We start from the raw sequence: 14,728 nt of genomic DNA on the forward strand, positions 1-14,728 counted from the left end.
CGCAATTTCAAATCATTTAAAAGCAAAATCCCAAAACAGAATGCACATATCTCTCTTTGTTTTACTAGGTCTCTGACTATTTTGTTGATCATATCAAGACTTTTCTGTTTTACACAAGTAAATACAAAAAATAACAACCATGAATTCTTTCGGTGGAAGATTAAACACAAGATTTTATTTTGACAATTCTTCAAGAAGTCTTGATTCAAATGACAACAAGAACGAAGAACGGAAGTGGGATTTGTTTGAGTTCAAAAACGGAGTTGAAAGTCCAAAGCAGTCTTTTATTACACCGTTTTATACTTCTTCTTTCACCTCTACAAACCCAAATCAGTTCTTGGATCCTCCTTTCTTCTCCTTCAATTCCAATGTAAGTTTTCCTTTAATAAAGAAAGTATTGATCTTTGATGTGATTGGGTTAATGGGTACTTTCTGTTTTTGGTTATTGTCGCAGATTATTTCATCTTCAGGGAGTTATTCTGATTTTCATTTCAAGGAGGAAAAAGCAAATGATACTAATTTAAATTTTCAATCTCAAATATGGCCTACCTCATCTTCCATTTCCGGAAACAAGAAGGTAAGTGTGTAATTTGGCTTTCTTTATATTTTTTATAGCAACATTGTCAACGGTTGTAAATTGAGTTTTTAATATGTATATTGGCATGTTGACTTTTTTGGTCAATTGTTGTATTCTTTTTCAGTTTATCTACTTAGAATTGTGCAATGTTAATAGAATCAGGTTTCAGAGGTGTTGATGTTTTGTTGCCTTTTTGTTTTGAAGCAGGAAGAATCTACGAAGAGTCAAGCTCTGGATTGGAATGTTGAAAGTCAACAGAAACCAATTGACTTCTCGATAGAAATCAGCAAAACTGAACCGAAATCCATACAGTCACCTCAAAGCCATAGTAATTTTAACTCAATTCAAGCTACTAATGAGCAAAGCCGATATCAAGATGGTTACAATTGGAGAAAATATGGTCAAAAACTAATCAAAAGAAGCAATAATCCTCAAAGTTATTATAAGTGTACTTATCCTAATTGTCCAACGAAGAAGAAAGTAGAGAAGGACTTGAATGGGATTATCACCAAGATCATTTACAAAGAAAAACATAATCATACAATGCCTACAAACTTTCAGAAATCTTCCTCAAACTCGTTTAACAACACGATATTTGAGCATTCAAACCGTTTCCAGCCCTATTCTGAATGTTCCTTCATAGAACACGAGCAAGAGCAAGGATCTTTGATTTGCGAATCGAGAATTGATCACGAAAATGAGCCCGAGGCTAAGAGATGGTAAGGTTTCTTTTATTTACATATATATCAGTTTCACTTGCATGTTATGAAAATCCATAAATAAAAAGATAAAATAAAGTACAAGTTCAAGTTTTCAAATCATTTCCTTACTCCAAAGATATTGTGATATATCTCTCTTAGGCTGAAGGGTGGGGTGCGGTTTCAGCTGATGTGGCACTGAAACACCGCCCCCTTTATGCGGTTTTGGAAGTGCAGTTTGGGAGTGTGACAAAAATTGGGGGTGCTCTCTTTCTCTCTCTCTCTCTTCCTCTATCTCTCTATCTCTCTCTTCTTTCTCTCTCTCTTCCCTAACTCTCCACCCCTTGGGTGTTGTAAAAAAATGCGGTAAAAGGAGGGAGTGTGGCACCACACTCCAGTCTTACATGTTGACAATGTGATTGGTTGGTGAGACCATTAACGTAGCTTATATTTGTAGGCTATGTTACTCAGAAGATACCTATAACATTTTATTTGAAGGCCCTATTAATATTATTAATATGATGTGACTGGGAAATTAATATTTAAATGGATATGAGAGAGAAAATGTAAATGTTATTTGAAGGCTTTATTGTTATGATGTGATGGGAAATTAATATTTAAATGAGAATGAAAGAGAAAATGTAAATGAGACATACCGAATAAATAACAATTAAGAAAACCGAGTCACATATATGATATGCTTCCTTTTCTTTTGCAGGAAATTAGATGAGGTTGAGAGTGAAGCGATCTCTTCTGGTTTGAGTAAAACCCTTGAAGAACCAAGACTAGTTGTTGAAACCAAAAGTGACATTGATATACTTGATGATGGATACAAATGGAGAAAATACGGGCAAAAAGTAGTTAAAGGAAATATGAATCCAAGAAGCTACTACAAATGCACATACGTAGGGTGTCGAGTACGAAAGCTCGTCGAACGAGCCTCGCATGATTTTCAGTCCGTGATCACGACCTATGAAGCCAGGCATAACCATAGCGCGCCTATGCCACGTCGTGGTGTCAATTACGCCATCAACCAAGCATCCACATCTACCACAACCACAACTAGTAACAATTGTGGGGTCGTGATATCTAGGCCTCTACCAAACTACACAAATAACTTTAATGGTAGGAAGGGTTTCACCGGTAGTCAAACTCATATTCTACAAGCATTAGAGAACTCGACAAATTATAGTTATTCTGAAAAATTCGTATCTGAATCCAGCACCGGAGTGTTAGTGTCAACTACTAAGAAAGAACCCGAAATTGACTTCATCTTTAACTCGTTTTTAGACTAAAATCATGATTATGTTTGTACCTATTGTACTATACTCTAGAAAAGGTCTATATATGTTTGTTTAACCGTTAGAATGTGAAAATCCATAAGTAGGCTTCAAATATAGACATCATTTTCCTTGCTTGTTGATATATTGTGATTTACTTTTACATGTTACTGGTGGGACGCACGTGATGACTTTACCACTTTTTTTGCGTTTTCATGGCTTTTTCGATGACATGTTGATTTACAATGACAACCTAGATAAGCACTCATGAATTATCAAAACTAATGCTATCGACTAGTAGAATTTTGGGCATTAGCAACGGTCGAAGTCATATGGTAATTTGTATAATATCAATCGGCAGCAGAATAGCAACGAAATTTGCCCATAAAAATGAATGTCTCACTAGTTGACGTTCTTTTTCTTAAGTTTGAATTTTACATGTGTATAGTTCCACCAACTAAAGAAAAACGTCCCAATACAAATAGAATAAACGTGTATTTGAAAACAACAAAAAATAGAAAGCTACCTAGACGTAGTTTTGCTTTACCTTTTTTTTTAACCGTCAAATATAATATATAATCTACTCTTAAACTAACGCCTAAATTCACCTATATCTCCGGTCACCAAGTTTGTTACTAGCCATGATGATGAAAGCAAGGAACAAAAAAACCAAACCGGAACCTTATAATCCTAAGGATCCTTTTTTTTTGCCATGTCTTCAAAACTCCAACTTCGAAGGATTCCTACGACATTATATCTTGTCGTGTGATTCCAATTCTGATTTCGGTTCTGGTTCTAGTTTGATTCTACGCATCGAGTATGTTTGTTGGCTTTGATGATTATTTTTGTGAAATATGATACAAATGGGGTCGAAAAGAAAAAAAAAATCTTCTACCAAGTTTGATTAGAGAATAAGGTTTTTGTTGTGATTATTATTATTATTATTATTATTATTATTATTTGGGTTTTCTGGTATATCGGTTTTAGGTTTAAATTTGAAGGGTTAAAAGCATATGACAATTGACTTATCCACGGCTCCTTCATACTCGTTAACGGCTTCTTGCCTACAATTGAATTGTTGTGGGGAATGAGAGTTACAATAGGGCCCAAAGAAATGGAAGGCCCAAAATTTTTATCTTAGGCACTAGGCAGGTTACCGCAGGTAGCCATCGGAGGCGGGAAATGATAAATCAGAAAACCAATTGGGAAGACACGGATTCAAGAAATAAAAACTATTGAAACTTATCGTCATTCTTGGAAGTCTGAAACAAACAAATCAAATGGTTTCCCTCAACCATTAATTTTCTAGTAAGAATTCAAAGTAAGCATTCCAATTCTCATGCTTCAGTGCTTATATTTCGATTTATAATTGGTTTTCCGTCTTCTCAAAGTGTTTTTTAGCATCCTGGGTTATGCACATAAGCTTATTTGATGAAATTCCTGTTAGAACTGTGGATGGTAATGAAATCGGCGTGACCAAACGAGTGCTCATGACCATGACAGAATGGGATTGTTTAAAAGATTCTAAATAAAAAAGAACCTTAGGAAACTTTTGTTATGTAATTGGAGTTCTTCTCTTCAAGTATTTTAGTTAATATTCTATGGTTCTTCATATTTAAAACATTAACTTTTGCAGGAATCAGCATATTAGCTTCTTAACAAAACGAATGTATCTTCACGATGGAAAAGAGGTTTTACTCTATGCAAGTTTGATCGATTCTTCTCCTTTTCCTCACCGGGCTACTTCTACTTTTTTGGCAATGAAAACCGGCATTAATCGCTAAAATTTAGCCACTGGTTTTATGTTTGTCGGGTGAAGAAAACCAACATTTTCTCTTTGCAATCGTTGTGCACACCAACTGTTCGACATATTGCTACATAGACTGTTTCTTCACCAAATATGAGGAGAAGTTCAATCTTACCATTGTTACGTCTGCACCAACCCTTAACATCTTCCTTATATGACAAAATCTGGGACAATTCCTCTTTCACCAAATCAAGTTTTATGTGGATTCAAATCATGCACAAAACCTGTGGAGGAAGAAGACCCAAAAAGAAAATCTACCATAGAGTCCATGAACTAGACAAAGCCATGGACCTCCAAAAGAAACCCAATGTCATCCTAAAGCTCAAATCAATCATCCAATCACAAAAGAACCAATCTTTACTTCTCAGAGACCTCGAAAAAGAAGTGGGATTTATTCAAAAATGGAATTTCATAGCTGTTATTGAAAAATACCCATTAATATTCCACGTCAGCAGTGGTCACAAAACACCACCTGCAGTCTCACTTACCAAAAAAGCCGAAAAGATTGCTTCTGAAGAATCTCTAGCCAATGAACTCATGGAACCCATTTTGGTCAACAATTTGAAGAAACTATTAATGTTGTCAGTTGATTGTAGGTTGCCACTTGAATCCATTGATTTAATTCAACCCGAATTTGGTTTACCTTCTGATTTCAAGAAATCTTTAATCCCAAAATTTCCCGAATTTTTCTCTGTAAAAGAAGTACGCGGGATTCCCCATCTTGAACTTGAAACATGGGATTCCTCCCTTGCGATAACTGCCCGAGAGGAAAGATTGATCCAAGATAGAATTTCGGGCAGTTCCGGGCAGCTGAAACGGGCACGAATTTCAAAAGATGGAAACTTTCATGGCCCTTTTGCTTTTCATTTAAAATTCCCAGTTGGGTTTCGACCAAACATGAGTTATCTTCAAGAACTTGAAAAATGGCAAAAGATGGATTTTCCTTCTCCTTATTTGAATGCAAAAAGATTTGAAGTTTCTGATCCTAAAGCTCGGAAGAGGGTGGTTGGAGTTCTTCATGAGGTTCTTAGTTTGACTATGGAGAAAAGGTTGACTTCTGCACAGCTGGAAGCGTTTCATTCAGAATTGAGATTGCCTGCTAGATTGTTGCTTTGTTTAATTAAGCATCATGGTTTGTTTTACATTACTAATAAAGGTGCAAAGAGTAGTGTTTTTCTTAAAGAAGGTTATGAAGGGTCAAGATTGGTTGATAAATGTCCACTTTTGATGTTTAGGGATAAGTTTGTAGCACTCAGTGGGAGGAGAGATGTTGAACATTCATCATGTGTTGTATGAACATCAATTTAGAAGTTTTTTATAAATATGGTCTTTATGCTTTTATTTATATGACGGTTATTTGATACATGTGACATTTTAATATAGTATACATGTGATAGATATCATGGCATTTTATTCAAACTGATCATAACAATAGGTACATTAGTACAAAATGTATTTGTATAAAGGAATTGTGAAATATGATATTGTTCGTAATTTATGAACATTTGAAACAAAAAGTAGAGTTGCACATAATCGGGCCTAGGCCCGTGATGGCTACTATGGGCCTATGGCTACATGAATGGTCTCTTTTCTCTTTAGTATATAAGGCCATAGATGATTTGAAAACTTAAAAATATTTTACTATATACGGAAAATCAGCATCTTCGTATGTATTGTGATCTTGTAGATATTGTTTAAGATCCTCAACGTGAACTTTATATACAAAACACGTTTCCTTCATGTCCCATTTTGATATTTTTGCGTTATCCTTTTTTATCAGTCTCTTTAACGTTATAATACGCCGTACCTTCTCTCCCGGTAACCGGTCATCCCACCACGTCGTCTTCCTCCAGACTCTTTTCCTCTTTTACTCTCTTCCTTTTTCACAAACCGCGAATCCTTCTTTCTTCTTTCATAGATTCCTCCGCCTCCAAGAATTTCTACATGTCTTGGAGATAAGAGAGAATCAAAGTAAATAGATAACAATGAAGAAGAACTATCCTTGAGTAAATCGAATTCCCCCCTGTAGTAATCCATTAACAATGATATGTTATCATCCCCATTTTACGCTTCAATTTCTTCTATTTTTACTCAGTTCTTCCAATAACCCTCGCCTAACTCTCATCGGTGCTAATCACACCTCCGCCCGTTTCTGCTCCCGTTAGTCTCATCCATACCCGACTGAATTCAATCTCTCTCCATGGGCCCTTCCACCGGGAAACGCGGCTTCCTCCGAAACATTGTGGTTCGATTTTTCTTATTCTCGCTTCTCGTCTTCGGCATTCGGTTTGCTTATGTTATCGTTATCCATGGCGAATCGTGCGATATCGGCGATGAATTCTGCTTTTTCTCCTCGTCAAATTTGTTTGAAAATCAAAAACTCGTCACTACTGCCGGTGTCGGACATGCATCTTCTTCCTCGGTTATCCTCCATCCCGCTGCTGCTTCGACGCCGGAGTTTCAGAAACGTGTGATGTTTTATATCACCGTGTTCCAGGATCTCATAGTTGACGGATTTCTTTCGACGAAGTCGAAGGCTCTGTGCGTTGAAACGCCTATCGGTGACGACGTTTACGCTTTGAAAGAGATTGGGGTCGACGACGCAGTCGGGATATACAAGAAAGCGGCGAAGCCGCTTGTGATTAACGGGCTAGGGTTCCGGCAGCCGTTTCACGATAACACGTTTGATTTTATATTCTCCGGCGCCGGTGGGTTTGACAGATCGGAAAAGGCAGCTGAATTCGCCGAAGAAGTTCAACGTACACTTAAACCCGAAGGGTATTTCATTGTTCATACAGCATCTAATGATACGTACAGTTTCAATTCGTTTATTGGTTTATTCAATTGTTGTAAATTCATACGTTCGCGTCATATCGATGGATTCGATTCCAATATGCCTGAAATACACGAAATCGTGATGAAGAAAGTGAACGATATCAAAATCAGGAGAAAAACCGATCAAAATTCAAACAACAAATGCTATGTTAAAGGCTATAAACAAGATTTAGTCAAGAGAGCCGAGCCTTTGATCCCAAAAGAACCATTGAAACCATGGCTGACACTAAAGAGAAACATCCAGAATGTGAAGTATCTCCCTTCCATGGTGGACATCACCTTCAAGCAAAGGTACATCTACATAGACGTTGGTTCTCGCAGCTATGGTTCCAGCATTGCCAGTTGGTTCAAAAAACAGTATCCAAAGCAAAACAAGACATTCGAAATATACGCCATTGAAGCAGATAAGCACTTTCACGATCAATACAAATCAAAAAAAGGTGTCACCTTGTTGCCATACGCTGCATGGGTTAAAAACGAGAGTCTAACCTTTGAAATCAACCAAACTCCAGGCGATGAAAACGTTGAAAAAGGAAGAGGAATGGGTCGGATTCAACCAGTTGAGTCAGGTGGTGGGATTGTGGGGTCCGTTGATGAGATCCAAGGATTTGATTTTGCAGAGTGGTTGAAGAATACGGTGACAGAAAAAGATTTTGTGGTGATGAAGATGGATATTGAAGGGACAGAATTTGATTTGATCCCAAGGTTAATTGAAACTGGTGCTATTTGTTTGATCGATGAGGTTTTTCTTGAATGCCATTACAATCGGTGGCAGAAATGTTGCCCTGGTGTTAGGAGCCCAAAGTATCAAAAAACTTATGGACAATGCTTGGATCTGTTCAAATCCTTGAGACAACGTGGTGTTCTTGTTCATCAATGGTGGTGATTGGTGACTGGTAATTTCATATACTCTAATACTCTTTTTTTCCTTGTTATTATACATGAAAATATGAAATGTTGTACGTGTAGATCTTTTTCCTCCTCATTTAGATTTGCCTTGTAAGAATGCACATTTTATTTGATCATATTATGTTTATATCTTTGATAGTTATGATATGATTCTTGATTTTTCACTGATTATGGGCAAGGTTTTGTGAGAGATTGAACAAAGATTTTGTAGGGGATTTGGAATGACCTACATGATTAAATGAAGCATATGATGTTTGTCTTAAAGAATGTAGGTATAGCTGTAGATGTTCTGGAATGGTCCCATGTATTATTTATGACCCTTTTTAATAACTTAGCCACAAAATTCAAAAGTGGCATATGCTTAATGCTTTATATGGTTTTTAGTTGGGAAAGCTAAAGCAAAAGTCATGCAACTAGGCGTTGCATCTTGTGATTGTCTTTCAAGTTAATTTAGCTATGTGTGTGTATACGTATTCCATACACATACCATACAATTTGTTGATCAACTTTTATTATGTAATAAGTAATATACAAGCAACTAAAATATATAACAACTCACAAACATACTATGTCTATATATTATATTACATTCAAGATTTTATCACATCACATCATGGAATATGGATTAGTCTTCATGATCCCATACATCTGCTACACTCCGAAATGGTCCATCGTTCTTGTTCACAAACAAATCTTCACCATGCAAAACTCGCTTCTGCTTATAGTTTTATAATAATTTTATAATAATATCACTATAAAAATCAAAGAAAAAAAAAAGTAAATCACTACACAAAACCTGATCCGAGATGCTGCTAAGAACATTGAAATCCTGTTCAGGAATTGTCCAATCGAACACCTGCATGTTTTCCTTGATCCTATCTGCGTTCGTTGATTTTGGTATCACACTTGTTCCTCTTTGAATCGCCCATCTCACAAGCACTTGCCCTGGGCTCTTGTTTAACTTCCCTGCTATCTTCTCCACCGTTGGATCATGGATCAGATCTCGCCCGTTGTCTTGTGAACCCAATGGGGAGTATGCCTACAACATATCATGAAATGAGATATTGCTGATGATTGAAAAGAGAAAATAAAAACGAAAGGTTGTTTTATGTTACAGTGACATGGATTCCATTCTTCTTGCATGCTTCCAGCATTTTGTCATTCCTCCATCCTGGATGCATCTCCATCTAAAAGATTTGAAGAAAGTTGAAGCTCAGAAGATGAATGAAGAACTCTGAAATGAGATGAGATGATGGAAACCTGGCACACGGAAGGCATTGTTTGTGCAAATCCAGTTAATTTGTTGAGTTTTTTTAACGTGAAATTGCTGATTCCGATGTCTCGAACTAGGTTTTGTGTTTTAAGCTTCTCCAATTCTCTCCAAACACCTTCCATGTCGAAGTTTAAGACATCTCCTGCTTTGGGAGGCCTACTGGCTCCTTCTTTAAGACGAAATGGCCAATGGATCTGTAAACAGTAATATTAAAAATAAATCGTGGAATAGAATTTGAATATGAAAAGCATAATGAAGTTTACCAGATAAAGATCAAGGTAGTCGAGCTGAAGCTCTTGAAGTGTGTTCAACAATGCTGGACGAACCCTTTCCGGAGACAAATCATGACACCTGAATGTATGTATGTTAAAGGATACTCTATATTCTTATCAATTTATCATCAAATTTACTAAAATTTCATGGTGTACCATAGCTTGGATGTGATGAACAGATCCTTCCTCTCGATTCCTGCATCCATGGCTGCCTTGAGACCATGCCCTACCTGCAAATAGGTTTCAACATGTTTTGTTATTATAATTAACAAGGAAAAACGAATGTAAAGTGTAAGATTTGAATACCTCTTCGTGAACGCCATACTCCCATGCTGTATCAATGTGTCGATAACCAGCCTGTATTTAAATTTACAATAACAACAACAACAACAACGATTGCATCTCATTTGTTTTGTAAAATTAAAATGACCTGAACTTGAGATCTGATTTCAGTCGTGTAAGAATCGAGTTCAGTTCAGGCATAGAAGAAAGAGGAGTTAATTGGAAATAAGAACGAAGGATGGATGATCGATGTGACCTCGAGAATAGCGGTGGCGACGGAATCGGAAGCTTGGGAATCCGATCTCCATGTCCCTAATCCAACGGCGGGAATTCTGTGTCCACTCAACAATACAAACGATTGTACATCTTCCTTTGCTCTCAATGTTGATTGCGCCATTGATTCTTCAATACTGAGAAACTCTAATTAAACCATTTCCCTCCCGATTTCTTGCTTTATTCATATAGGGACTGAAGAACGAGTGGATGATGAAAATCGAAAGGAAGATGTAACACGTAGCTCGTTGTTTTCAGTGTCAGCAACATTGCCGGATTCCCCTGTTCTCGCCACGTTATGGTTTTTGATTCTTTTCCTCCGTGGATGTTCATTGCTGGCACATACGTGGCGGATTTCCTTTTTCAGGGAAAAAAATGATGCCATCTTGGCTCTTTATCCAAATCACTTTTTTTTCTTTTTTTTTTTTTAACTGAAGCTGTAAAGCAAATGTAAGTTATGTAAAGGTATTTGGCAAACAGTAAATTAATAGACAAAAAAATGGCTTTTCTAAAATATTAAGAATTCTTGATTTTTTCAAAAAGCAAATAATTTTTTATTTTTTCAAAATGTCAATAAACATTTTGAGAACAATCTCAAACATGCTATTATTTATCATATACTCCATATTTTTTATTTCCAAAAAGTCAAGAATTCCTGACTCTAACCCATCCTTCCTGGTTCAAAGATTTGGCAAGCGCAACAATCACTACGGCATCACTTTTACCTTCGGCAACCACCAACGGCCACCACTTGCAACCATCACCGGTTGTCGTAGACACCAAATCAAACCTGAGATCAAACCTCAAAACCAAACCTAAATCAAAGCCAAACTTGAAACCAAACCTAAATCAAACCTGAGATCAAACCAAAATAAAACGTGAAATCAAAACTCATAACCAAACCAAAATCATCAAAACCAAACTTGATAATCAAATCTAAGTGTGTGGCATGAGGTTGTAGACGATAGCGGAGGATCCAGTGTGGGAGAACGTCGGTTACAAGGCAAAATGGTGGTAGATTTCATAAAGGGAGAGCGTTGGTTATCAACCAAAACGAATTTGAATGCAGCCAGAAAGGCTCTAGATCCCATCAAGCACCCGATTTTACTTCCATAAATTCATTTCAGTGGGTGTTCAATGATTATTCAAGTTGCGATTTGATTTTCATAAATCAGTAGTAGTCATTGGACGTGATTTAGAAATCAAGCTAAAATTGATTTTTCAAGTTGTGATTTTATAGGAAATTTTTCCGCTCTAACATAAATGGAATGGATTACTGGCCCTAATAGAGCTTCGACTAAACGACCAGTCGGAAAATGGTCCATGTGGCGGTGGTGAATCCCATGATTTCACTCAATCACGGTTAACACTTTTCAATGATAACTTAAGATGATGCACCAAGACACATCATGTTTACGTATACTTGTTTTTGTTTACTTGTAAGTCATTACATTTCAAATGCCTTAATATCTCAAGCATTATACTCTTATCTCTTTATCTTTTTATCACTCGTAAGTACTTTTGTCATGTGTCTCTCGTGTTTCACCAAGGACGTAGAGTAGATGAGTACACATTAATTAAAAACAATCACAAAGTTCTCAAATAAATGGTTTGAAAACCCAATTCATAGGGTCCATAAACAGAAATAATGCATTCATCAAACCAAATGGCATCATTAAAATTTAAAATATACACATCCTGTACAAACTGCCATTTATCAAGGTTATATTCTTTTTCGCCAAAAAAAATTATTACTTCTGAAGCACATTCCTTCTAATTATGTGACAACTACGGGCGGAGCTTCAGCATTTTATTTGGGAGGACCGGAAATATAATATGTATAAAAATCGGTAAGAAGGAGGGCCATAGTCAAAATTTTATATTTTTAGGCTTAATATGTATAAAATTAAAGTATATGGGCTACTTCTAACCAAAAAAATCAGGTGGGCCACAACCCCCCTCGCCCTAATAAAGCTCCGCCCCTGGTGACAACGATCACATATGCTAAGTTGGAATGGTATCCCTTAGTTAAACACTTGTGTGCCTTCAATATAGATATTACACCCATCTTCATTCTCTTCTTTATAAATTAAATCTGGTTCACTTAATGTTCATTTAAAGTGCCACCTCTCACGACATCTGGATTCTTAATTCCCTAAAAATTTTCAAATATCAAAATACAAAATCAGTTCACTACCTATTTGACTTACCTCGTCTAGAAGTTATCAAATCACTACATGACATAATCCACATATATTTCTCATCTATTGTGATAGACCTCTGTCGTATAAGGAGGAATTTTAAGTAATCAAACTAAAGGATTCCATATTAGCTTAAATGCACTCCATGACATGCCACAAAGCAATCAACATTCATCCCAATTCAAAGCCCATATGCCTTGAAAGAAATGTTCCCAATAATCGTCTTGTGTTTTCTAGAAAAACCCATACATGTCGTACCTACTATGGTACATGTGGAATTATTCATGTAGATTATGCGATAAATTTTAAAATACTAAACTCGTTATTTCGAAATAGTATAATGGCACATGGTTAGACTTATACCATATCACCTTATATCAAAGGGTATCTCTGCTTAAAAATTATTTAGACCATTATTCTTCTTTTAAATGTAGGTTGCCTATATTTACAATTTGCTTGTTTAGATGCTACTCTAGTAGATTTTCACTAAGACCAGATGAGATGTAGTTGCATTAATGATAGTGAAAGATTGACAGTCGAGTCCTAGTAGTAGCAGTAGAGTTACGACTACGTAGTTGATTCATAGTGCCCCATTGGTGGAAGATATGGGTGCCATAGTAAGGTTAGTGAGGGTGATGTATGGTCCAATGCTAGTATGGCTCAATGTCATAGATATGCATCCCTCTCGTAGGGTGTCGATCGAGCAAGCCGGAGTAAGGTATTTTTTTAATTTAAATTTATGTTGATTAGTGGTGTTATTAATATACTTATTTTGTTTTTTCAAATTCTTAGGTTCAGTGGGAAACTTTTGACCCGTACATCATGTGTATCCTATATTTGTTCTATGTTGCTCGCGATGTTGACAAGAAAAACGGGAGGTTTATGTTTGAGTGTTTCCAGGTAATATATTAATGGTTTATGTTATTTTTTCTTCATTTGTCTTGAGTTTGTATATTTAAATTTGCATTTTATTTTGTACATGACCATTTTATATGAAATTACTACATTAAGCATATGTATGTCGATGAGATTTTAAGATCTTGTAGTGTAACTTTCTTAAAAGAAAGCTCCAATTATGATATAATGTTTCTTTGAATTTTATATTGAAATATTTCAATATATTTTAGAGAGAAAAATAAATTTAATCATTTTCTCTAATGACTTTTTACTTAATAACCAAAAATTAACCTTTTTTTTCAAAAAATAATCACTGAAACCGTAGATGGGACTACCTTATATGGGGCCTCGTCACATCATCTTCGGTTTCTTCATAGGTGGCAAACACACATTTGGTTTCGTCTCCTCATCTGTGGTTTCGTCGCCTCTTCTTCGATTTCACATTCCAATAAAAAAAATCATTTTTAGTTGAAATCGCAGATGAGGCTAATCTATGGTTTCATCTCCACTCATCTTCGGTTTTATTCATCGTTCATGGGTTTCGATAACGAAACCACATATTGGTATATGCCTCGTCTTCGGTTTCATAGACTCATCTTCAGTTTCGTTCTTCGTTTTGATTTTTTTTCAAGACATGTTTGATTTTGTTGTTGTTTATCCGGGTTTTTTTAATTGTTGTTTGTTATCCTTGAACAAGTACTACTAGGTTAATTTGCCTTGAAAAAAATCAACACGAAGAACAAAACTGCAGACAAATCTATGAAACCAAAGATGAGGCATATACCAATCTGTGGTTTCGTCATTAAAGCTCAGGAACGATGAACGAAAAAACATGAACAAAACCGAATATGAGTGGAGAGGAAATGCATATGAGGTAACCTCATCTGCGATTTCAACTAAAAAAATGAATTTTTTTTATAGTGGCAGGCGAAACCAAAGATGAGGTAACGAAACCGCAGATGAGAAGAAGAAACCAAATGCATGTTTTGCCATCTATGACGAAACCAAAGACGAGGTGACGAAACCGCAAATAAGGTAACCTCATTTAGGGATGAGAATTTGGCCCGAAAACCCGAACCGAATTAGACCCGAATAAGCAATTCGATTCGGTTTTCGGGTATCTATATAAGGCTTATTCGGTTTTCGGGTTATTCGGTCCGGGTTACCCGAATAAGGGCTTATTCGGTCCAAAAACCGAACCGAATATGAAAAGTCACATTTTTTTCCTAACACGATTGCTTATTCGGTGTTCTTTTCTATCGATCGTTACCCAACAAAACCCACGTAATAGACCAAAAAAAATCAACTAAATCGAATTCGATCATCCGTATTACACCAAAGCTTTAGAAGAGGCGATAAAGAACGGAGATGGAAAGGGAAAACAACCAATTAATATTCCCGAATAGTTAATTCGTGTTTGAAAA

The 14,728-nt window shown here is 36.2% G+C and overlaps 4 protein-coding genes across 5 annotated transcripts; 3 read left to right on the forward strand and 1 right to left on the reverse strand.

The window, feature by feature from the left end:
- On the forward strand, positions 1-2,700 carry LOC145136010 (WRKY transcription factor SUSIBA2-like). Of its 2 annotated transcripts, none has more exons than XM_079070213.1 (4): positions 1-370; positions 455-577; positions 782-1,296; positions 1,994-2,700. In XM_079070213.1, the coding sequence occupies exons 1-4, from the start codon at positions 140-142 to the stop codon at positions 2,568-2,570; spliced, it is 1,446 nt and encodes a 481-aa protein (XP_078926339.1). In that variant the 5' UTR covers positions 1-139; the 3' UTR covers positions 2,571-2,700. The 2 variants fall into 2 exon arrangements, with proteins under 2 accessions (XP_078926339.1, XP_078926340.1); XM_079070214.1 differs by having other exon boundaries at positions 785-1,296.
- Positions 2,701-4,322: 1,622 nt separating this feature from the next.
- Positions 4,323-5,725, forward strand: LOC145137613 (protein WHAT'S THIS FACTOR 1 homolog, chloroplastic-like). The gene has a single exon (XM_079071740.1). The coding sequence runs from the start codon at positions 4,456-4,458 to the stop codon at positions 5,656-5,658; it is 1,203 nt and encodes a 400-aa protein (XP_078927866.1). The 5' UTR covers positions 4,323-4,455; the 3' UTR covers positions 5,659-5,725.
- A 692-nt stretch (positions 5,726-6,417) lies between these two features.
- LOC145137612 (uncharacterized) lies at positions 6,418-8,270 on the forward strand. The gene has a single exon (XM_079071739.1). The coding sequence runs from the start codon at positions 6,563-6,565 to the stop codon at positions 8,081-8,083; it is 1,521 nt and encodes a 506-aa protein (XP_078927865.1). The 5' UTR covers positions 6,418-6,562; the 3' UTR covers positions 8,084-8,270.
- A 320-nt stretch (positions 8,271-8,590) lies between these two features.
- LOC145137615 (aldose reductase-like) lies at positions 8,591-10,421 on the reverse strand. Its single transcript, XM_079071741.1, has 8 exons — positions 10,190-10,421; positions 9,958-10,008; positions 9,808-9,881; positions 9,643-9,730; positions 9,367-9,573; positions 9,222-9,293; positions 8,903-9,145; positions 8,591-8,821 (listed from the first exon to the last, which is right to left on the reverse strand). The coding sequence occupies exons 1-8, from the start codon at positions 10,328-10,330 to the stop codon at positions 8,732-8,734; spliced, it is 966 nt and encodes a 321-aa protein (XP_078927867.1). The 5' UTR covers positions 10,331-10,421; the 3' UTR covers positions 8,591-8,731.
- Positions 10,422-14,728: the final 4,307 nt, after the last annotated feature.

The sequence above is a fragment of the Lactuca virosa genome, chromosome 9, assembly GCF_052849685.1.
Source record: "Lactuca virosa cultivar CGN04683 chromosome 9, Lactuca_virosa_CGN04683_v6, whole genome shotgun sequence".
Taxonomy (NCBI): Eukaryota; Viridiplantae; Streptophyta; class Magnoliopsida; order Asterales; family Asteraceae; genus Lactuca; species Lactuca virosa.

Excerpts from the sequence above, each read along its gene's own strand:
- LOC145137615 (XM_079071741.1), bottom strand. The coding sequence starts at position 10,330 with ATGGCGCAATCAACATTGAGAGCAAAGGAAGATGTACAATCGTTTGTA. Across the intron at positions 9,574-9,642 it reads ACTACCTTGATCTTTATCTG|ATCCATTGGCCATTTCGTCT; the intron begins GTAAACTTCATT and ends TACTGTTTACAG. Across the intron at positions 8,822-8,902 it reads TTAGCAGCATCTCGGATCAG|AAGCGAGTTTTGCATGGTGA; the intron begins GTTTTGTGTAGT and ends AACTATAAGCAG.
- LOC145136010 (XM_079070213.1), top strand. The coding sequence starts at position 140 with ATGAATTCTTTCGGTGGAAGATTAAACACAAGATTTTATTTTGACAAT. Across the intron at positions 371-454 it reads TCTTCTCCTTCAATTCCAAT|ATTATTTCATCTTCAGGGAG; the intron begins GTAAGTTTTCCT and ends TTATTGTCGCAG. Across the intron at positions 1,297-1,993 it reads GAGCCCGAGGCTAAGAGATG|GAAATTAGATGAGGTTGAGA; the intron begins GTAAGGTTTCTT and ends TTTCTTTTGCAG.
- LOC145137612 (XM_079071739.1), top strand. The coding sequence starts at position 6,563 with ATGGGCCCTTCCACCGGGAAACGCGGCTTCCTCCGAAACATTGTGGTT.
- LOC145137613 (XM_079071740.1), top strand. The coding sequence starts at position 4,456 with ATGAGGAGAAGTTCAATCTTACCATTGTTACGTCTGCACCAACCCTTA.